This window comes from Myotis daubentonii, chromosome 4 (genome assembly GCF_963259705.1).
Source record: "Myotis daubentonii chromosome 4, mMyoDau2.1, whole genome shotgun sequence".
In the NCBI taxonomy this organism is placed as follows: domain Eukaryota; kingdom Metazoa; phylum Chordata; class Mammalia; order Chiroptera; family Vespertilionidae; genus Myotis; species Myotis daubentonii.
Genome location: NC_081843.1, coordinates 10,127,284 through 10,149,212, shown reverse-complemented (window position 1 = coordinate 10,149,212; position 21,929 = coordinate 10,127,284). Strand labels below are relative to the sequence as shown.

The window sequence follows — 21,929 nt, the reverse complement described above, 5'->3', positions numbered from 1 at the left end:
TCTGTACTACTCTTGTAAATTTTTTGTAAATATACAAAACTACTGTAAAAGTTAAGTGCTGTTAAGGGCTTGAAAGAGACATGGCCACAGAAGACTTACGGATATTCATGAGGGGGAGAGGCATTCAGTTGGGTGGGGTGTGGGTTGGTTTCCTATTGGGGCTTTTTTTTTTTTTTAATATATTTTATTGATTTTTTACAGAGAGGAAGGGAGAGAGATAGAGAGTTAGAAACATCGATCAGCTGCCTCCTGCACATCTCCTACTGGGGATGTGCCCGCAACCAAGGTACATGCCCTTGACCGGAATCGAACCTGGGACCCTTCAGTCCGCAGGCCGACGCTCTATCCACTGAGCCAAACCGGTTTCGGCTCCTATTGGGGCTTTAACAAATTACCACAAACTCAATGGCTTAAAACAACACATTTTATTCTCTTAGAGGTCTAGCGGTCAGAAATCTAAAATTATTTTCACTGGGCTAACTCCTGTCAATAGAGCTGCATTTCTTTGTTTTCCTGCCTTTTCCAGCTTCTACAGGCCACTGCATTCCTGACACACGGCCCTTCCATCTTCAAAGTCGGCAGCAGAGTAACAGCTTCTCCTCCCTCACTATGGCCCTCCTGCCGCCCTTTCCCTTCATAGGACCCTCCATTACACTGGGCCCATCTCAATTATCCACGATAATCTCGTCTCAAAGTCAACCATTTCTGCAAAGTCCCTTTTGCTATGTAAGGTCACATATGCACAGGTTCTGGGACTGAGGATGTGGACATCTTTGGGGGCAATTATCCTGCCCACACGGGGGGGCATCAGGGAGGTGAACAAAGGAACAGGCAGTGAGGGGAAGGGAGGTGAGCTGAGCAGGTGGAGCCTAAGGGGCCCGTGGGACATCCAGGGGAGTTGTCCCTCGGCTTCCTTCCATCTAGTCACCAAACACCAAGCACCGCCATGAGTTAGTCACCGGGACATAAAGGTGAGCGCTGCACTTCACTGGTCCTAAGGGACCTCTCTTCACGCCTGAACATTTCTGAAATCACGATGCACTTTCTAATCGATGACATCTTACAACTGCAATGGGTAGGGTCTCCTTTTTTAATGACACGAAGTAAACCATTTTACAGCCAAAGGCACCTTGGAGTCAATGAAAACAGGTCTGGCTTAGCACTAGAGTGGGTGTGATGATTACAGAAATTGTAGGCCTCACTAGAACATCAGGTGTCCCCTGGTTCTGGCCTGGCCCCTCCCACCCCCCAGGTGTCCCATGGCTCTGGTGCTCAGCTCTCCAGCAACTAACGAACTCCACCAGAGCCCTGGCCACACACATGCTCAGCGAGTCCCACAGCAGGTCCAGGGACCGATCCCGCCCCAGGTGTCCCCTGTCTTGGGAGTCAGGCCGTTCACCTGGCCGCACCTTGAAAAGACCCAGCCTCCAGGCCATTACCTAGATGAGTGGTGCTCAACTTTGGCTGCACATTAGAATCACCTGGGAATCTTTTTAAACTCTGATTTCTGGGCCTCATCAGGATTTTTAAAAGATTCCCAGGTGATTCTAATGTGCAGCCAAGGTTGAGAACCAGACCTAGATCAACTCACTCAATTCTCTGAGAAGTAATTTTACAGCTCCCCATGAGATCCCAATGGCCAGCCAAGGTGAAAAGGGGAGGAATCAACCTCACTCGGTGCAAGTGAGGAGACTAAGGCAGCACTAAAGGGATGAGGGGGGCGGGGATGTTCAGGTCTCACTATAGAATTATACCTGAGACGTGGTATAATTCCACCCGCTCCCTCACCCCCTAGCTCTGAATTCCTGGGAGGGGACCAGCTCAGTTATCTTAGTCCCCTCAGGGCACTAGCCCTGTGCCAGGCACACTGTGGGAGCCCAGGGTCTCAAATGCCAGGCAGAAAAGACCTGGTACCAAGAAAGGTCTGGGAAAGGAGCCCCTTGGGTCTGTGCCAAGCCTGATTTGCTGTGTAACCTCCAGTGAGGCACCGCCCCTCTCAGCGCTTGTTCAATGGACAGCTGAAGGGTCCTTCAAGTGCCGATGCTGAGTCTGCGCTTCACCTAAGGAGCTTGAGACAGTGGAAGCCGGTCAATACAGGCTTCCTGCTCACACCCAACAGATATCCGAGCCCTTCACGGCCTGAAACCTCCACTTCCGGGGCTCTATCCTATTCTAGCTGCAAGGACGGAGACTCGGGTCCTAACAGCCAACGACCTAAGAACAGCGAAACAGGAACTCCCACACTGGAGAATGCCATGGGAGTGAAGGGGTTTTCAGATGGTGAGCAGAGTCCAGGTGGGGAGGCCACAGGACACCCGACAGCCCTGGCTCTGCCCCTAGGAGTGGTAAACAAAAGCCAGAAACTCTCAAAGAGAAACTTCATGAGGAAACACTCAAGGACAGAGGCAAATCCAAAGGGGCTGTGGAGGTCCCTGGCTTCTGGCCATCAGGACAGTCAAGGGCCTAATACACAACTACAGACTTTTATTGGGAAAGGAAATCGACTGAAAAGTGGCCCCCAATATCCTCACTGCCTGAGGCAACTGGGGCCTCCTCCAGAGAGTCCAGGAAAGAAAGAGCCACTAAACTGGCCCTCAGAAGGCTCAGGTGTAGAGGTCAAAGTCAATACGTTTTGAGTTGTAGAACTGTCCACCAGGGGGGTCCAGCTTCCGGCAATAAACACCGTCAGGGAAGTAGCCTTCATTCACCCACGTCTGCAGGAAGAGAGGGCAGAGCTGGAGGAGGACTGTGAGGGCTGGGAGGGAGAGACGAGGCAGACGGGCTTACCTGCATCTGGCTGCTGGAGAAGGGCCCGTAGAGCTCAGCATCGCCTGTGTTCTCCCACTTATATTCCCACATCACATCCAGCAGGCCGTCTCCTGGGGACTCTGGTTCTAAAACAGCAAAGCCATTTGGGCTTCCAGGGTCCTGCCCCCGCCCACACCCCACCTCTGCCCTGAAATCTCACCTCCTCTCTGGACAGGGGTTGGGGTCTCCAGCTCCCCTTCTGCTACTTCCTCAGCAAACATGTCCAGAGAAGGCTGGGGCGTGGGGTCAGGGGGTCCCTGGGTCCGGCACCCCAACCCCTTCAACTGCATGGCCAAGCGTTCTCTCGTCTCCTGATAAACACCAAGGTTGCCTCGAGCCACCATCTGGTCGGCCAAACTGCACAGCCGGTCCAAGCGCTGGGGGGAACTGGGCCGCCCAGGCCCCTTGCTACCTCCTTTGCCTCCTCCTCTGGCCCCCAGACGCCTCAGCGCCCCAGCCACCGTCTCTCTTGGCAGCAGGAGCTCCAGAAGGCCCTCCAGGAGGGCTTGGGGACTCATTGGTGTCTGGCCCGGGCTGTCCTCCTCCTCGGAGTCTGACGGTGAGCGCTGACCAGGTGGCCGCTCCCTGATCTTCACCTGCAATGTGAAAATGGGGGGGGGGGTTATTTCCTACAAACTGCCAGCAGGGCCCAAGCACTTGCTGCCTCTAGCCCCGGCCATGCCAGCCCCGGGGCCACACCCAGTCAATGTCGTCCAGCCAGCTGTCTCGGACCCGAGCCTCCCGGTTCAGGAAGTAGTTGCCGTCGGCATCAAAGTGGCCCTCCTCCATCTCCTCCTGAAGGTTGAAGGGTGTGATGCGCACGCCGCCCTCACTGGGGAGGGTGGCTGCTTCCTGACCTGCACCGAAGACACAGGTGTCCATGCTGGCAGGCAAGAGCCAGGAGCCTCCTTCGTCCACATTCCCAGGAGCCCGTTTGCTCCCCTAGCAGAGTCAGTTCTTGGGTATAACTCACCTTCCACATCCTCTGAGGCCAGGATGTCGTATTTGCTGGACCCCTCATCATCATCATCCTCCTCATCGCTGTCCAAAGAGTGTTTGCCTTTGAAGCGGCTCCCAGGGCCTCCTGCCCCAGCCACAGGGTCCACTAGCTGTGAGCAGGAGTCAGACAGTCCACAGATGCAGGTTACTGGTTATTGAAGGGAACCAAAGTTTTGCCAACCTGAAGCTGCCTTTTTGGAATATTAATTTTAAGCTATTAAGAAACAAGACTCAGAAAGAACCTTTGGCCCTCCCTGCTTTCCTGCCCAACAAACAAAAGAAACCTACTATAGCAGTGGTTCTCAACCTTGGCTGCACATTAGAATCACCTGGGAACCTTTTTAAAATCCTGATTTCTGGGCCTCATCCTCCGGAAATTCTGTTTGTTTGTTATGGGGGAGGGGGGGGGGCCACAACATTGGTAACAAAGAAACAGATCCCCAGTGTGGGGTGTGCAGGAGGCAGCCAATCGATGATTCTCTCATATCACTGATGTTTCTATCTCCCTCTACCTCTCCCTTCTGCTCTGAAATCAATTTTTAAAAAACTGTTTTTAAAATGTCATATATACCTAATGTTGCCTCACTGAGTTTGGAATTGTCATGCTTATGTGAATTTCCCATGTGCATGCATTAAATTTGATTTTCCCCTGTTAATTTGATTTTTGGCCCAGCTACAAGAACTTAGAAGGTGGGAGGAAAGTATTAATTTTTTTTCTTCGCACCCGCACTCTTCCTCAAAATGCTCCAGGATCCGGACTCAACCTGAGAATCCCCCAAACGCCCTTCGCAGAGAGCATGAAAACCTTGCCCTTTCTACCCGTTCTTTCTCCCGTCTCTGGCTCCAGTTCCCGTTCCCTCCCCTCACTCCTCCCCAGAGCACGGAGGCCGGCCCCTCACCTTCTTCTTGGGAGCACCGATCTCCTCCTCATCCTCCTCGTCTCCCACGCCCTGGAAGGTCACTTTCCGCTTCGGCATGGCTGCACAGAGGGTCTTCCCCAAACAGCAGAGGGGACTGGCGAGAGGACACTCGCCGCGAGAGGGCCCTCAGCGCAGCACTGCCAGGTGCGCACAGAGCCAGGCTGTGGGGGAAGCAGCACAGAATCGGGGCCGGAAGGGGAGTTGGCGGCCCAGAGGCCCCGGGACCCGGGATGGCATCCAAGAGAGCTGCTGGGGGCGGGTCCCAGAGGCGGGCACGCGGAGGGGCTCCCACCCGCACCCCCACCCGAGACGCGCGGGGACCGGCTTCCTCCCGTGACCACCCCATTCCCGGCTCCCGCAGTCCAGTCGCGACGCGGGTCCGCGGGCTGACACCCGCTCCTCCACCCCAGCTCCCTCGGGCCCGTGAGGTCCGGGCGGACCCGGGACCTAGCGCCCTGGTCCCCCGGCTCCTCCCTCCGCCGAACCCCCAACTCCGCCGCGGGCTGGCCCCCACCTGCCGCGGGCTGGGTGCACAGCTCAGAGCAGCGGCAGAGCCGCGGGACTCACGCAGCCCCCGGCGCGCTCACCTAAGGACCCTGGGCCGCCCGGCAAGGGAAGGGGAGCTGCTCGCGCCGGGGCTACATCCGGGGCACAGGCCTTCACCCGGAAGGGAACTGTGGAGAGCGCCCGGAAGGCCGGAAGTGGCTTCGCTCCAGGGAGGACCAACCGACGCCGCGGGCGGGAGTTCGGGCGGAGCGGGGAAGTCACACCCCCTCTTAGAAGTGACGTAAGCTGTTCGGGGCAATATGACGAGAAGACGGGACCTGTGAGCTGCTGGACCCCCATCGAGCGAGAGGGATGGCCCCACGCAGTGTCCATTCCCTCCCACAGCAGTAGCGGCTCTGGGGACGGGGGCGCCAGGTCACGGTGCGGAGCAAATCCGAGCAGGGCCGATGGAGTCCTGCCCTCGTTACTCTTTCTAGGGTTGCGTCACCTTTCCTCAGGGCTGGCCAACCCTGCGCCCCTCACCATCCCATTGGAAATCCTTCCCCAGCTCGGCGGCCAGTCATCGGCCCTCTCCTCTCCCTGGGGTGAGCCTGGCTCTCCCGCTGGCCCGCCTTGAGGCCCCGGACCGGACCGGGGTGGGCACTCTCCGGACCCAGCTCCCCTTAGGATGCAGGGGAAGTAATTTACCCACCCTCTCCCGGGGCTGATTCTAGGCTTCCGAAGTGGAAAGGCCCCGCTACCGCTACCGGAGAGGTGGCCGTGGCACCGGCTCCCAGCACCGAGGCCAGAGCCCCCTGTGCCCCGATCTCAGGTAGGCCCGGGAAAGGGCACCAGAGCCCCTCTCCAACCACAGCCGCAGAATGAAGACCCTCTTAGCAAACAGGCCCCGGCCCAGGAGCCCTTCCCGGGTTCTGTAACCTGGCCTGAGGCAGGGCTGGGTGGGGAAGTGTCTCCGTGCTGCGGGGGCACTCAGAGCCTGAGTCCCACTAAGCTGAGGCTGTGCCCAGGAAGAGCCTACTCGGACCATAGGAGGCAGCATGGGGGTCCCCAGGGGAACAAGATGGACCACCCCTCCTCCTGCCCGTTTCCTCCAGATCGTCCTACCATGAAACTGCACCCGAAGTCTGTGCTCAGTTTCTCCCACAGGTACAGGTTCCAGACCTGGAGGGCATCATGCTAATGAAGGACCAAAATACCAGCTACCAGGGTCCCTGGTTCATCTTCCGGGGAAGCCTCCTCTTCTACCAGGAGCACCAGGCAGACATGCCCCTGGGCCTCATCCTGTTGGAGAACTGCCAGGTGGAGCCATGCCTTGGGCCACAGAACCCTATGCCTTTACCATCCTGACCCCTGGGGTAGAGGGCACAGAAGTTGGGCAGGCCTACAGGCTGGAAGCAGAAAACCAGGAGCGGGGAACCTGGCTGTGGGTTCAGGCTGGGGTGAGCTGGAGGCAGCTGGCTGTGCTACGACCCCCACCCGCTAGAGGCTCAGTACCAAAGCTGTGCCAAGCAGCTGGCCAAGAGCCCAGCTCACCCCCACATCCCCACATCCCCCCCAGGACTGTGGCCTTCTAGCCACCCTCAGTCCCCACTCCAGGTTCCAGGAGTTGCATGAGCACTTTGGGAAGGAGATCCGGGCACTGCAGCTGATACGTAGAGGGCTTCCGGAGGCCAGTGACAATGGAGACGGCCAGTGACAATGGAGACAGCCGATCCCAGGCAAAGATGGGGCAGGAGCTCAACCATTGTTTGTTGATGAATGGCTGAGAGATGGACCAAAGGCCAAGGGGTACCTACCTGCCAAGACCAGCCAACTGCTTCAATAGATCCTGGCTCACTCATCACTTGCTCCCTCCCTCTCTAGTCCTTATTCTAACCCCCTTCATCAAATAACAAGGCAGGAGACATGCCCAGGTATAATAGCAGGTTCTTTTCTGGTTCCTCAAAGCGCCACATGGGGTGGGGGCAGATACAGAAGAGAATGTAAACATTGGGTTCCACCCCCTGGAGCTCAAGAAAAGACCCCTTTTCCAAATAGGGGCTGGAGGGTTAGAAGGAAGTAAGGTGAAAGGTGAGGGTCCTGGTGAGGCAAAGCAGGGGAGGCATGAGAATAGAGAAAGGTGGGTGAATAGGAAGGAGAGCAGGACGGTGGTGGGTGAGCAAGTGGGGGACATTTCCTGTTCCAGTGCATGTCCCCTTAAATAGAGTGCAAGAACACTGTGGAAGGAGAACCAAAGGACAGAAGATGGAGCGAACACCCCCACCCCTGGGCCAACCAGGTCCTTTATACATCATTACAACACAGAGATGTCCAGAAGTCAAGGAGGCCCCCGGCCAGGAAGTGGGGAGGCGGGCAGGACTGGAGAGAAAAAGGAACCTAGCTCCACTTCATGGGTAAGGGGAGCAACTGGAGTGTAAGAATCTGAAAACTGACTCCCCCATTGCCAAGAGTCACCCCTTTGGTGACAAAAGGCCAATCAGGACAGCACCTGGAAAGGGACCCCAAAGGGAACTGGGGCAAGAGTGAGACCCCAGCGCGACCTAACTGGAGGTGAGGGGCTCCAGACTTGTTCAGCAGCTACCTCAGAGAATGCAGCTGCCCCGTGCACTGACTGTCCTGGCTGTAGGGATCAGCAGCTGGCAAGGAGACGGGGAATCAAGCCACTTTCCTCAGGAAGAGGGACAGCTTGCTGAGGGGTCTGCTCTTGGCTGAGGGAAGAGGAGGGGGCCATGCAGTCCAGGCCCAGAGCAGAGGTCAGAAGTAAGCGTCCTGCCGGGTCTCGGAGGCCGAGGACCTGTCCCCACCATCCTGGGGGGCTGGAGGCCCGTCTGCCCTTCGACGCAGCGACAGCTTCCTGCCTTGGGCCTTGTCCTGCTTCTGCCGCTCTTGTTTCTGCCGCTCCTTCTCCTGCTTCTGCTGTTCCTTCTCCCGCTCTTTCTCTTGTTTCTGCCGCTCCTTCTCCCGCTTCTCCCGCTCTTTCTCTTGTTTCTGTCGCTCTTTCTCCCGTTCCTTTTCCTGTTTCTGCCTCTCCTTCTCCTGCCTCCGGTCCTTCTCCTGCCTCCGGGTCTCCTTGCTGGGACCCAGCGGGGTGCTGTTACCAGTGGGCGAAGGAAGGGACGGATGCAGTCCCTCAGCGGTGACCACAGGCCCTGGGGCAGGCCCAGCACTGGCCCTGTGGGGAGGGGGTGGAGATGGGGCTCCTCCAGCTGCCAGGGAGCCCCGGCTCTTGAGGCCATGGAGGCTGAGGAGGCTAGAGGAGGGGCCCAGGGGTGGCTGCTGCCTCCGGCGTTCCTCATGGATGGCCCGGGAGCCATGTAGTCGCCGTGAGGGCCGATACTGTAGTTCCCCCCGGGTTTCCCGCCACTTCTTGAGCTGGGCTGTGTTTTCTCGCTCAATCAGTGCTTCTGTCACTGGGAGGTTAGTCACCTAGATGGAGAAGAAATGGGTTCCAAGATGCAGATGAGGTGGGGATGGCCTGAAGCAGATCTGGGCTTTGCCAAAGCCTCTCATGCCTACCTCATGCACCAGGAAGTCCTCCTGCATGCACTGTTGGGGCAGGTTGCGCAGCTGCTCCATGGTTTCATACATGCCCTGGCAGGAGCGCAGCTTCTCCACTGAGCCCAGTGTGTGCCGCAGCAACACCAGGGCCACGCGGAAAATGATCTTTACGCCTGCAGAGTAGAGAAAAGACAGCACGGGTGATCATGCCTGGGACCTCAGCATGTCCCATGTAGGAGGGACTCACAGCTCCCATCCCTATCTACTGTAATGTGGGGCGCGGGTACGGTGTTTTGGCCAGGTTTAAGCCTCGGACTAATGAAAGGACAGGGTCCTCTCATTGCCACGTGCAAGTCCCAGCTGAAGGGCAGGGCCCTCGCAGCACAATTATAGCCAACGGCTGTGGTTATAAGCTTGAACCTATGGTCCAAACACGTAGCCCCACGTGCCTTGTGGTAGAGTTCGGGTGCATGTAGTTGAGTGAGGTTGAAACTCACGAGAATGCTGTAAACAATGTGATCACACCCCTACTTTGCCTCGTGGCATCTGCTATAAAATAAAGACATGGCTTGTGGGCGCCGGTGCTGTCTCCTCATCAGGGAGCAGCGTCCCACCGAGACTCAGCTTTCATTCTCTTGTCTGTCTTTCTTTAATCCTTTCACCCCCCGCCTCGGGATCACCCTTGGCTGTGCTGGCACAGCCCACTATAAACCTTACATATGAGGAAACTGAGGCCCAAGATGGGAAATGAACTGCCATGGGTTTCAGGTTCTTGGGAGGGAGAGTCAGCTCTGGGGTTAGTGGCAGAGCCAAGACCAGGCCTCAGGTTCCAACCCCCAGACCCAACAAGCACCTCCTATCAGCAGACCACCGCCTGGCAGGCACCGTGAAAACCCCTACAAATGTACCTTCACAGAAGAACATATCCCAGACACGCAGCACTGACGCCCAGGGCAGAGTACGGGCAAAGATGCACATGAACCATTCTGTCATGTAGAGCACGGGGTCAATGCGCTGCCGCCGCAGGTGTCTGTGTGCCAGTGGGGAGGCACGGCGCAAGAGTGCAAAAAAGATTTCTCCGTCCAGCTGAATGGCCTCCTAAAGGTGAGATGAGCCATGAGAAGGGGCCTGCTGTGGCCCCCTTGAGCAGGGGATCCTCACCTCAGTGGGCAAGGCCCAGAGCAGAGGGGACAGAAGGGCAGAGGGTGGGGCAGGACAAAGACCTCCCTGCAGCCTTGGGGAAAAGTCAGCCTGTTGTACCAAGCCTTCAGGTACTCACCAGCCCTGCACTGTAGTAACCCGGGAGGTACTTGTCGCAGATCTGTACCAGGCACCAAAAGGCTTGCTGAGAAGGGCAAAAACAAGGAGGGAGGGGGCCTGAGAAATGGAGCAGAGAGCTCCCCCATCACCACTGTAGGCCAAGATCCTCCCCACCCCCTCCACAACCAGGACCACAGTATGCTGACCTCAGCAGGCATGTGCATGAGCAGCACTGCAGCCACTGGGGCCTGTGCCTGGCAGTAGCCCTCGTCGGGCCGGTAGATAGTGTAGGCCTTAAGGATTCGATACAGGTCCTGTTGCCTGTGGGTATCGGGAAAAACCATGAGGGCAAGCACAAGAGTTGGAAGCTCTCTGCCCCAAACTAAATCTGCCCAGCCTGCAGCCCCAGCCCAGACCCCTCCTAAATCTAATTCCAGATTAACTTCTGAGCTCTACTACCACACACCTCAATCCCCTCCCTAGTCCTGCCTATCAAGCTTAAACCAAAGACTCAGATCACACAAAACATTCCAGGCTGCAACTTCCACCCTTGCCTGCACACCCCACGTGCTCCCTACCATTCCCAGCAGTCTGTGTTCGCTCTCTCTCCATCTGCCAGCATCCAATAAACCTTCAAGGTCATCTTCTTGCAGAAGCTTTCAATAGCCACAGCTTCAGTCCTCCTCTAACAGTCTGAATGTTTGTATCATGCCCCCCTCCCAAACCACCACCACCAATGGGCCCTGCTTCTAGGTGAAGGCTTGGGAAGCCAGGTGTGCCTTAGACCTTTCTCTTGTCTCTACATCCAAAAGAATAAACTCTCTTCCCTAGACTTGCTCCTCTTCCTTGAGGGTGCCCCAACGCTGTATCTGGGAATTCCATCCACTCAACCCCACATCAGAAAACAGAAAGCCTTCCTTTACTCCCATGGCTAATCACAGTCTTCTCAACATTACGACCTAAATTTATTCCATCTGTTCCTTCACAACCACTTCACAGCTCACACCTTCATCACTTACCCAGATCATCTCCCTGCATCCAGTCACACACATACTCCTGACCACTGCTTACAACCGTGTTTCCAAAATTCAGCCACTGAAGTGTGATCTTCGTTTGTGCTTTATCTGCATTCCACCCCTATTATTCTCCACTTTGCAATAGCATCCATGAAATGACAGGTTTGATATACTAGTTAGTTACCTAATACCTGTCTGTTTTTATGCCCTGCCTTCCCCCCTGTTGCTACGGGTGAACTGTCAGTGATCCTGGACAAGCACAGCCTTTCCACTTGGGACTGGATCTCATCCCCTTGCCTACACAGGCCATCTCCAATAACCTTCCCATCTTTCCTGCATCATCGATTTTTCTCCCTCTACTAGATCATTCCCATTGGCAAACTACATCTTTTATTTCCTTTAGTTTAAAGTAAGTCTCTTGACCTCACTTTCCTCTCCAAATATCACACTGTTTCCTTCCTTACCTATTAAGTGAAACTCCGCCAGAGTATAGGTTCACTGTCTTCAATTTCTTTCTTCCCTTTCTCCAGCGAGGCTTTAGTCCACTGTTCCCCACAAAACTGTTTTTATCTAAGGCAGTGATGGCAACCTATGACACGCATGTCAGAGGTGACACGCGAACTCATTTTTTTGGTTGATTTTTCTTTGTTAAATGGCATTTAAATATATAAAATAAATATCAAAAATATAAGTCTTTGTTTTACTATGGTTGCAAATATCAAAAAATTTCTATATGTGACACAGCACCAGAGTTAAGTTAGGGTTTTTCAAAATGCTGACATGCCGAGCTCAAAAGGTTCGCCATCACTGATCTAAGGCCTCCCACAGTTTTAGTCCAGAGGTCAATTTGCAACTTGACTTTACTTGACCCATCAGAAGCATTTCATACAGCCGATTCTAAAACTCTTCACTTTGCTTCCAGGAATCACATAGTCCTGGTTTTCCTTCTACCTCTCCAGCTTCTTCCAGTCCATTTACTGGTTCATTCTCAGTAATTACTATTCTTAAAAATGTTGGAGCTGCAGGGCTCAGTCTCTCAGCTTCCCTTCATTTATACACTTGCTGCCTTGACAACCTCATCCAGTCTCAGGGGTGAGATTTAGTCCCATCTAGAGAGTGACAGGTCTTCACTTTCCAATTTATTTCCAATTTAAACCTCTCCCCGAAATCCTTAATTATATATATTTACCTCCAACCTACTTGACAACTCCATCTTGATGTCCAATAAGCATTTCAAACTACACATTCCAAAACTGAACTCCTGATATACCTCCCACACTTACTTTCCCCGTTTTCCCATCCGTATCAGCATATGGTAACTCCATTCTTCCAGTTTCTCAGGCCAAAAACCTTAAGAGTCATTGATAACTCCTCCTTCTCTTTCTCTCACACACTCCACATCTAATCGACTGGAAAATCCTTTTGGCTCTAGCTTCCAAATATAACCAGAATCCAACCATTTCTCCCAGGAGTTCCACTGCTATGATCCTTATCTATCAACATCTCTCCTGGATTATGGAAATAGTCTCCTCACTGTTTTCTCTGCTTCTGTCCTTGTCTCCTTATAGGCTATCCTTAGCACAGCAGCCAGGATGAGCCTTTTAAAATATACAAGTCAGCCCTAGCCAGTTGTTTAGTGGTTACAGCATCGGCCTGTAGACTGAAGGGTCTCAGGTTCAGTTCCGATCAAGGGCACATACCTGGGTTGCAGGCTCAATCCTAGACCCCGTGCAGGAGGCAACCAATGTGTCACTCATACATCGATGTCTCTCTCTCTCTCTCTCTCTCTCTCTCTCTCTCTCTGCCTCTCCCCATCCCTTCTACTCTATCTAAAAAATCAATGGAAAAAATATCCTCAGGTGAGGATTAACAAAAAAAGTAAAATAAAAGTCAGATCTGCTCAGCCGGTGTTGCTCAGTGGTTGAGCATAGACCCATGAACCAAGAAATCACCAGTTCAATTCCCAGTCAGGGCACATGCCCGGGTTGCTGGCCCGATCCCCAACGGGGGGTGTACAGGAGGCAGCCCGTTGATGATGTTTCTCTCTCATCAATGTTTCTATCTATCCCTTTCCCTTCCTCGCTCTCTAAAAATAAAAGTCAGATCCAATCACTTAAACCCCAATTTCCATTCACATTCTCTATTCCCCTCTTAAACTCCTCTTTATTACTTACCATCATTTATTTCACATACAACATATTTTCTTTCATCTTACTGTCTATCCCCACTAAAATATAGTAAGACCCATGAGGGCAAGAGTTTTTGTCTCTTGTTCACTGCTGTCATCCGTGACTAAAAGAGTGCCTAGCAGATAGTAGATGCTCAATAAATATTTACTGAAAGGATGAACTTGTTGATAAAAAATGTCCATCCGAGAACCACCTGAGATCAACTTGCATATTACTGGGGAGCAGTAAAAATACACTCGGAAAAGCCTGGGAAAAAACAAAAGTTCAAGTGCCTTGGCACAGTATTTAAGGGCCCTTCGTGATCTGGCCCTAAACTACTTTTCCAGCCTCACTGCCCAAACATAGTTTACATACCCCCCAGGCAGGAAAACCTTGTCCCCTGCTCTGCTCCCATCTAGCCTTCAAAGCCTAGCTCAATGCCATGAGCCCTTGTTGTGCCTCCCTTTCTTGCCCCTACAACAGACCCCCAGCCCCACCCACCAAGTCAGAGTCTTCTGAGAACACGTCCCTCAATATGGCTTGACACTCAATCCACAAAGGACCAGCCTTCTAGAAGTCCTGGAGAGCATGACCTGCTTTCAACTGTCTTGTATTCACCCGGAGCCACCAACAAACGTTTGCTAACTAACCCACGTGGCCAGGCCACCTTACCCATGCCCCCCTCGAGCAGCAAACATCTCATGGAAAGGGAACTGGCGGTGCAGGTCCTTCTCAATCACATCCAGCCACTTGGGGTCCCCAGGAGCCCGTTCCAGCTCCTGCAGTGGGAAAGCAACAATTACCTCAGGATCTGGGGGAGCTGATGACATCCCTCAGCCAGTGTCACATGGCCCCACACCCTGGACACACCTCAAACTTGCCCGGGTTCTGCTCCAGGAGTTCCTTGCTATTGGACAGATACTGCCAGGCCTTGGCTCTGAGGGAGGAGGGGATTCCCTTCCGGCAGCGCAGCTTCACCTAAGGCAGAATGGCAGGCAGGGGAACAGCTTCAGGGACTGGCCCAGCCTCCCAGTCTCCCCCAGCAATCCTCAGGCTCCCTGGGACACCCCGCCCACATCCACAGGCTTAACTCCACTCCACTAGACCTTGCCTGGCTTAAAGTTACTCCTTCCCCAGGCCCAAGTCCCACTTCTCCCCAGCACGGTCCATAGAGCAGATACTACCATGTTCCTGGGCTCCCCCAGAGCCCCGGGGCCCACCCTGCCCCTGCCCCTTGTGCACTGCCCTGCCCACCACTTAGCCTTCTCAAACCTTCTGGAAACGTCGTGACAGCCACTTATCCCAGTTACTGAACATCTCCAGCCACTTGAGCTCCCGCTGCCGAGCCACATCCACGGGAATGGAGCTCTCTCTGCGGGACGGGGGAAGCATGGAAAGGGTCAGGAGCAGTAGTGTAATACCTGGATTGCTGAGGGAACTGAGGCAAGCCACCTCTCCAGGCTCAAATGAGAGACTGGACATAAAAACATTTTGTGAGCTGCCAAACATCAGATGTCTGGCCATTTAACTATCCAAGGCCCTAGTTAACCAAACTGAAAGGACTTCTTCCCTTTGGAAGGAATCTCTGCACAGAGATTGTGTTCTCATGTTGGATTTCTATACAGACGTGTGTTTAAATCAGCCGTGGGCAAACTACAGCCCGCGGGCTGGATCCGGCCCGTTTGAAATGAATAAAACTAAAAAAAAAAAAAAAAAAAAGACCGTACCCTTTTATGTAATGATGTTTACTTTGAATTTATATTAGTTCACACAAACACTCCATCCATGCTTTTGTTCCGGCCCTCCGGTCCAGTTTAAGAACCCATTGTGGCCCTCGAGTCAAAACGTTTGCCCACCCCTGGTTTAAATCCTACTTCTGATGTATATAAGTTTGGGGAGAGAGTACAGAATATGTAAAACCATAGTTTGCATTAGACCTAAATTCAAGTTCTATCTTTTAACACTTATTTATTGTATATCCTGGGTAAGTCACTTAATTCCTCTAAGCCTCAATTTCCTCATGTATAAGATGTAGAGAAAAATAATATCTACCTGACAGTTTATATGAGATAATACATATAGGGGTGCAGGAGATAATAACAATTATTACCCATAAAATAAAATATAGAATATACTTCTCTGTCTCCTTAGAAGCAACTGTCTTAAGTTTCCTCCTATCAGACTCTTGAGATTCCCTTGGGCCACCTGCAATTCTCTTTACCTCCTCCTCTCTGAAATCACCCCCGACTCCCAGGCAAATGAAGCTTTCCTTACACTGTTTGCTCACTGTCTGTCAGAGCTACACATCAAGATGCCTCATCAGTCTTTTTTTTTAATAGACTTTAAAAAATATTTTTGTTGATTTGAGACAGAAAGAGAACAAGAGAGAAAGAAACTTCAATTTGTTGTTCCACTTATTTATGCATTCATTGGTTGATTCTTGTATGTGCCCTGATTGGGGATCAAACCCACAACCTTGGCATATAGAGACGATGTTCTAACTGAGTGAACTACCCAGCCAAGGTCCCCATCAGTCTTGAAATAATTACTTTTAGGAGTCAATACCAGGAGGTGAGTGGAATGGAAGAAAGAGCTTGGGGTTTCCAGACAGACCTGAGCTCAAATCCCATTTCTGTCCTTAGAAGTCGGAGTGTCTTGATAAGTGATAACCTGAGTCTCTTCCTCATCTGTAAAACAGGGATGTCACAACCTACATCACAAAGTTATGGGAGCCCCAGCTGGTTTGGCTCAGTGGATAGAGCATCAGCCTGTGGACTGAAGGGTCCCAGGTTTGATTCCAGTCAAGGGCACATACCTGGATTGCAAGCTCAATCCCCAGTGCAGGGCACGCAGGAGGCAGCCAATCAATGATTCTCTCTCATCACTGATGTTTCTATCTCTCTCTCCTTACCTCTCTGAAATCAATAAAAATATATTTTAAACTAACAAAAGAAAAACACAAAGAGATGAGAAGTCTATTGAGAAACTGTATATAAAGGACTATTAAAAGAGAGGGTTCACCCGGCCAGCATGGCTCAGTGATTGAGCGTCAACCTATGAACCAGGTCACGGTTCGATTCCTGGTCAGGGCACATGCCCAGATTTCTGGCTCGATCCCCAATTTGGGGCTTGAAGGAGGCAGCCGATCAATGATTCTCTCATCATTGACGGTTCTATTTCTCTCTCCCTTCCTCTCTGAAATTAATTTAAAAAATAAATATGTTTTTAAAAATGCACAGAAGAGCCTGGCCAGTGTGGCTCAGTGGTTGAGCGGCAACCTATGAACCAGGAGGTCCCCAGGGCACATGCCTGGGTTGTGGGCTTGATCCCCCCTGTGTGGAGTGCAGGAGGCAGCCAATCAATGATTCTCTCTCAGCATTGATGTTTCTTTTTTGTTTTTATTTTAATATATTTTTATGGATTTCAGAGAGGAAGGGAGAAGGAGAGAGATAGAAACATCAATGATGACAGGGAATCGTGATTGGCTGCCTCTTGCATGCCCCACTCTGGGGATCGGGTCCACAACCCAGGCATGTGCTCTGACTGGGAATCAAACCGTGACCTCCTGGTTCATAGGTCGACGCTCAAACACTGAGCCACGCTGGCCAGGCTCATCACTTATGTTTCTATCTCTCTCTCCCTCCCTCTTCCTCTCTGAATTCAATAAAAAATATATTTTTAAAAAATAAGAAAAATAAGCCCTAGCCGGTTTTGCTCAGTGGAGAGTGTCGGCCTACGGACTGAAGAATCCCTGGTTTGATTCCAGTCCAGGGCACGTACCTCAGTTGCAAGCTCAATCCCTGGCCCTGGTTAGGGTGTGTGCGAGAGGCAATCAATTGATGTGTCTCTCTTACATCAATGTTTCTCTGTGTCCCTCTCCCTTCCACTCTCTCTAAAAATCAATGGAAAAATATCCTCCGGTGAGGATTAACAAAAAGAAAAAAACAAAAAATTTTAAAAATGCACAGAAGAGGCATCTAATTGAAGTAGGGGAGTGGATATCAGGAAAGGCTTCCTGGAGAAGGGGACCTGTGAGGTAAGCCACAAAAGGCTGGGTAGAACTTAGCGGGAAAAGGGGGAGAAAGGTATCCCTGGCCTGAGTGTGAATCAGTTCAACAGGAGCACAGCACGAAGTGCTCGGTGAGGAGCGGCAGGAGAGCAGACCACAGGGGCTGGCAGGGCCAGATAATGAGCCTATGCGCAGGCTAAAGCACTTGGACTTTAACCTGTGGCCAGTGGGGAGCCACTAAAAGTTTTAAGGTACATATGGCCCAGTCAGCCTTGTGTCTCAGTAGATTCCTCCAGCACAGATGGATTTCAGAGGGACAAAACTATAAAGCAGAGAAACAGCATTCAGCACAGTGCCTGGCATAAGTGGGGCTCACTAAAATCCAATTCAATCTAAGTGTTCCTTAGGATAGCATGGTGTTAAGGAGAGAGCCATTGGTCACAGAGATCCAGACTGAGCAGAGCAATTCATTCAATTGCTTCTTCATTTGTAAATTGGGTACAGCACATCCCTCAAGCGTGGGAAAGCATCAGGGTCAAATTTCAGTTGCCTTCCTCTTACAGGACCAAGAATGTTGGTGCACAAAGGTTTTCTGATTTATTATTTTTTTTTTTTATTTTTTTTTTTTTTGGTGGGTAATAATCCCTGACTAGAATATTCTCTCACCACCAGGCAGGTCCTCCACCAACCCCAACAGGCCCAGCCATGATTAAATGTTACATATTCTTTAAGATTCAGATTAGCTTCAGCAGGATTCCCAGACTGGGCAAAACATCCCTTCCCCAGGTGCTCACAAAATCCTGTGACCATCTCTAAGTGAAACCTAACATACATTGAAACCAAGTATTTAGGTATATTTCTCCCTCTAAATGATGAGCAACTTGAAATGACTGTTTTATCCTTAACATCCTGCACAGGGCCTGCCACCTGGGTACTCAGGTGATGCTGAGCTGACCAGCAGGTTACAGGGGTAGCAGAACAATGTGCAGGATCCAAAGAGAGAGAAGGAAGAAGCCGGAGGTGATCACACCCCCCCCTCAGGAGTGACTCAGGCCCCTGGAGGGAACTAGGAAAGAGTAAGCTGGGCTGGGGAGATGAGAAAATGGGGAAGAGACCTTCCCCACCCCCTTTCCCTCAGTGAAAACACAAGACTGTCCTCTGTTCCGCAGAGGGGCCCTGTTTTCAGAGTCTCCCTCCATCACCAGATTTCTCCACCTCCCCACCCCATCAGACCTATGGTTATGAGGAAGGTGCCACGCCTGCTTCACTCACAGACTCTCCCACTAGGGGACCAAAGATCTCTACCAGAACCCTGCCCAGCCAACACTGTAGAATATCTGGCTCAAAGCTAGAGTCTCAAATAAAGGAGCTGGGATGATCTTAGATATCACCTCATTCAGCCTTTCATTTCATAAACTGAGCACAGAAATGGGGAAGACACCAGCTCAAGGGCACACAACCCACCAAAGGCAAAGGTTAGGCTCAAACCCAGAACTCCTGACACCTGCTCTGAAACTCACAAACATGTGCACCACTTCTGGGTGAGGATGCTCTAGGCTAGGGCATGATAGGAATCGCCAGGTATCCCACACCCACTGTCACCCCTGGATCCTCAGAGGAGGCTGGGCTATCAGAGTCTGAGCAAGCTACTTCTCCCCCCACCCCCAAAACCTGCTTCACTGAAGCAGCCCCACTGGGTACTCACAGGCTGCCCGAGTACTGGCTGCCCCCAAGGAAGCCATACTTGTCCGTCTTCCGCAGGGCCAGCCCGTTCATCTCTGAGTCGGAGCCCACGGAGCTCCCATCATCCACCAAGGACTCCGAGGTCCCAGACATGAGGCTCACGGAGTCCACGTAGCTCATAGTGTCCGGGGCCTGCCCTCGAGGCCCAGAGATGCCAGGTCCCAGGCTGGACATGGAGCCTAGATCCTGAGAGTTTTCTGCAGGCTCTGGAGCAGGGGTCACCATCACAACCGCGACCAGAGCCTCACTAGTCCCTGAAGGCCCTGTGCCGGACCCGGAGGGGTCCTCTGGAACCGGTCCTGTTGCTGCCGATGTTGCTGCTCCAGGTCCACTTGTCACCTGTCCTGCTGTCACTGCTGCAATCCGTGCAGTCACTCCTGAGGCCGCTGTGGTTCCCGGCTTGGGGGCAAGCGGGGGTTTGGCGGTCAGGGCTCCAGGAGCCGTTCTGGACGAGGTTCTGGTGGAGGTCCCGGCGGAGGTTCCTGGTCCAGAGGCGGGTGAGGTTCTAGTCTCCTCCGTCTTTGGAGAGTCTGCCCCTAGGGCGTGAGCCATTGACGTCTGGTCTCCGATTACTGCCGCGGGCATCAAGACCTCCGGGCCGGAGGAGACCTGCGCTTCGGGTGAGGCCTCCAGTGTTAGCATCACCACTGTGCTGCCCGTGACCGTCGGGGCCAGGGCTGAAGCCGGGGCCGGGGCTGAAGCCGGGACCGGAGCTGAGGCCGGGGCCGGAGCTGAAGCCGGGGCCGGGGCTGATGCCGGGGCCGGGGCTGAAGCCGGGACCGGAGCTGAAGCCGGGGCCGGGGCTGAAGCCGGGGCCGGGGCTGATGCCGGGGCCGGGGCTGAAGCCGGGACCGGAGCTGAGGCCGGGGCCGGAGCTGAAGCCGGGACCGGGGCTGAAGCCGGGACCGGAGCTGAAGCCGGGGCCGGGGCTGAAGCCGGGACCGGAGCTGAAGCCGGGGCCGGGGCTGAAGCCGGGGCCGGGGCTGAAGCCGGGGCCGAGGTCTGGGTGGGCCCCGGTAACCAGGTGGGCCGCGCCTCTCCGGGGGCCACCAGGGTGACCGGGGCTGAAGTGGCCGTGGTCACTGGCGGCCCCGGAGCCACCACTAAGACGGGCCCGGCCCGGGAGCCGCGGGGCGGCGGCGAGGGGGCCGCGGGGGCGCCATGACGGCGTGGCGGGGCCACAAGGGGCGCCGGGCCCGTCTCCATGGCCGCGGGCCGCCCCTCACATCCCCCTCCCGGCCAGGACGGCCGCAGAAGGCGCCGCCCTCAGGCCGCTCCGCATCGCCCGTCGAGGAAGGGGAGGTGAAGGGCGCGGCCCGGCGCGCGCTGGGGGCGGGGACGGCGCGCGGGCGGCCGCCGGCCCGCGGAGGCGGCGCTCGGGTCCGGGGGCTCCGGGTGCCGGGGTCTCTCTCGCGCCCTCTCACCCCTACCTCTCTCTCGCCGCCGCCCCCTCCCTCCTGCTTTGGGCGAGCAACCGACCTCGCGCCTGCGCACACGACCGGGTGCCGGCTGAGCGGCCAGCGTTGCGGCGTTTCACGCCTGCGCGCGGGCGGTCCCATCGCGCTTCTTTTTGTTCCCGCCTCGTTAGAGGGCTTGGGCGAATAATAGGAGAAAGGGAACTGGGTTTCTGCCAATCGTTGTACGGGTGGGTGAGGTTGGAGGTGGGAAGAGGAAATGGAGAAAAGGTATGAGACCAATGAGAGGGCGGGTGAAGGTAGGGGGAGGCGGGACGAAAGGAGCAACTAATAGAAAATCAGGAAGCTGAACCTCCTGGCCAATAAAAATTGCGGGAGAGTGAATGACCGCGGAAGGAGGCGGGTACTGTGCGAGAAGAGGCGGGCCTGGCTAAAATAAAAGATAAAAAGGCAGCCAATGAAAAGGAATAGGCGGAGGTCAAATTGACAGACAGTCACATCTATTTGGGCGGTGACAGACAGCATCTGCAGTCAATAGGAAGAGCTGCGATATCCTTTACGTCTCCCAAGAAGGTCAGAAGGAATGACAGCTGGGGGGCGGGCCAAATTTGCAATTAATTTGCCTCGTCAGCCAATGAGCGCATTCTCTCACTTTAGCCACAGCCAAAGGGGAGGGGTGCTGCCAGCAGGCGGTGCCAGCCCAGGGATATCGGTGACAGCCGGAGACTAGCGCCGGAGGGAGGTGACAGTTGGGGACAGCGCGGAGTAGAGACGGGGGCCGGGGGCATTAGCGAAACCCTTAGCCAATCAGGATGCCGTGCTGCCCTGCCCGAGTCCTTTCTGGGCCCCCATTCTCCAGCCAGCTCCCGATCTCCCCTCGCTCTCCCCCACCCCGGTGGCAGGTGAGGTCCTGAGCTCTGACACAGATCCAGTGCCCCGATCCAGCGCTCTCCACCTCCACTCTGTCTGAGTCTCGACCCGGCTCCCAACCAATTCCTACACTTCAAGCCCAGGCGACTATAGCCCAAACCTCCAGTGGCCAATTTCTCTGAATCCGCCATTTCCTGTGGGAATCCCAAGCCCCAAGTCCTCACACCTCATCCTTTCAATTTGCCCCATTCTAGTGGGGATCCCAGACCCCAAACCATGAATTCCCAGTACCATGAAGTCTTACATCTGTGTTCTTATTCTTTCGGTAATTCAAAACCCTTCAGTCAACCACGATCCCCTCGTTGCCACACTTCTCTGTGCTCATTTTCTGCTAAGAAACCAGACCCCAATCTTATGAGCGCCCCAGCCTATCCTAAATGCAAACACAAAGTCCTGACTTTCTGAGCCTTTTCTCCCTCTGACCCTCATTACCCTGAGCTCCCGGCTTATATGCTGATTTCCATAGAGTCCATCGTCTTGAAACTTCAGTCAGGCCTAACGCCCCTGGGTTTCTGAGTTCCGGAACTCCCCCCATTCCGTGTCTGAAATATATTGCTCCTGATCGCCTTCCCAACTTCCCCACTTTCCAGTTGGCCCAAGCTTTCCCGATTCCTGTCTTTAGAGTTCTCCTCGCCTCCCAGAACCCAGTAATAAGT

The 21,929-nt window shown here is 53.8% G+C and overlaps 3 protein-coding genes across 7 annotated transcripts; 1 reads left to right on the top strand and 2 right to left on the bottom strand.

Annotated features, from left to right (window-relative positions):
* Positions 1-410: 410 nt before the first annotated feature.
* On the bottom strand, positions 411-5,444 carry CD2BP2 (CD2 cytoplasmic tail binding protein 2). 4 transcript variants are annotated; one of them, XM_059692301.1, is made up of 7 exons: positions 5,315-5,444; positions 4,707-4,799; positions 3,782-3,917; positions 3,508-3,665; positions 2,969-3,404; positions 2,788-2,894; positions 411-2,735 (listed from the first exon to the last, which is right to left on the bottom strand). In XM_059692301.1, the coding sequence occupies exons 2-7, from the start codon at positions 4,782-4,784 to the stop codon at positions 2,604-2,606; spliced, it is 1,047 nt and encodes a 348-aa protein (XP_059548284.1). In that variant the 5' UTR covers positions 4,785-4,799; positions 5,315-5,444; the 3' UTR covers positions 411-2,603. The 4 variants fall into 4 exon arrangements, with proteins under 4 accessions (XP_059548284.1, XP_059548288.1, XP_059548287.1 ...); XM_059692305.1 differs by having other exon boundaries at positions 411-2,714; positions 5,315-5,443; XM_059692304.1 differs by having other exon boundaries at positions 4,707-4,888; positions 5,315-5,376.
* On the top strand, positions 4,783-7,153 carry LOC132232554 (uncharacterized). Its single transcript, XM_059691933.1, has 6 exons — positions 4,783-4,871; positions 5,138-5,255; positions 5,383-5,818; positions 5,948-6,045; positions 6,381-6,533; positions 6,793-7,153. The coding sequence occupies exons 1-6, from the start codon at positions 4,783-4,785 to the stop codon at positions 6,928-6,930; spliced, it is 1,032 nt and encodes a 343-aa protein (XP_059547916.1). The 3' UTR covers positions 6,931-7,153.
* TBC1D10B (TBC1 domain family member 10B) lies at positions 7,144-20,134 on the bottom strand. Of its 2 annotated transcripts, XM_059692300.1 has the most exons (10): positions 19,791-20,134; positions 18,891-19,592; positions 14,449-14,548; positions 14,047-14,154; positions 13,849-13,955; positions 10,199-10,313; positions 10,012-10,077; positions 9,641-9,830; positions 8,751-8,905; positions 7,144-8,660 (listed from the first exon to the last, which is right to left on the bottom strand). In XM_059692300.1, exons 1-10 carry the CDS (start codon positions 20,132-20,134, stop codon positions 7,989-7,991), a joined length of 2,559 nt encoding a protein of 852 aa, XP_059548283.1. In that variant the 3' UTR covers positions 7,144-7,988. The 2 variants fall into 2 exon arrangements, with proteins under 2 accessions (XP_059548283.1, XP_059548282.1); XM_059692299.1 differs by having other exon boundaries at positions 18,891-20,134.
* Between the last annotated feature and the right edge of the window lie 1,795 nt (positions 20,135-21,929).

Coding starts and splice junctions, on each gene's coding strand:
- LOC132232554 (XM_059691933.1), top strand. CDS start 4,783: ATGGCTGCACAGAGGGTCTTCCCCAAACAGCAGAGGGGACTGGCGAGA. Junction 5,256..5,382: donor CCCCACCTGCCGCGGGCTGG/GTGCACAGCTCA, acceptor TCCGGGGCACAG/GCCTTCACCCGGAAGGGAAC. Junction 5,819..5,947: donor GGCCCTCTCCTCTCCCTGGG/GTGAGCCTGGCT, acceptor GGCTGATTCTAG/GCTTCCGAAGTGGAAAGGCC.
- CD2BP2 (XM_059692301.1), bottom strand. CDS start 4,784: ATGCCGAAGCGGAAAGTGACCTTCCAGGGCGTGGGAGACGAGGAGGAT. Junction 3,918..4,706: donor TCGGTGCTCCCAAGAAGAAG/GTGAGGGGCCGG, acceptor TCCTGCTCACAG/CTAGTGGACCCTGTGGCTGG. Junction 2,736..2,787: donor TCTCCAGCAGCCAGATGCAG/GTAAGCCCGTCT, acceptor GTCCTCCTCCAG/CTCTGCCCTCTCTTCCTGCA.
- TBC1D10B (XM_059692299.1), bottom strand. CDS start 20,134: ATGGAGACGGGCCCGGCGCCCCTTGTGGCCCCGCCACGCCGTCATGGC. Junction 14,155..14,448: donor TGTCACGACGTTTCCAGAAG/GTTTGAGAAGGC, acceptor ATTCTGCCTTAG/GTGAAGCTGCGCTGCCGGAA. Junction 10,078..10,198: donor TCATGCACATGCCTGCTGAG/GTCAGCATACTG, acceptor TGCCCTTCTCAG/CAAGCCTTTTGGTGCCTGGT.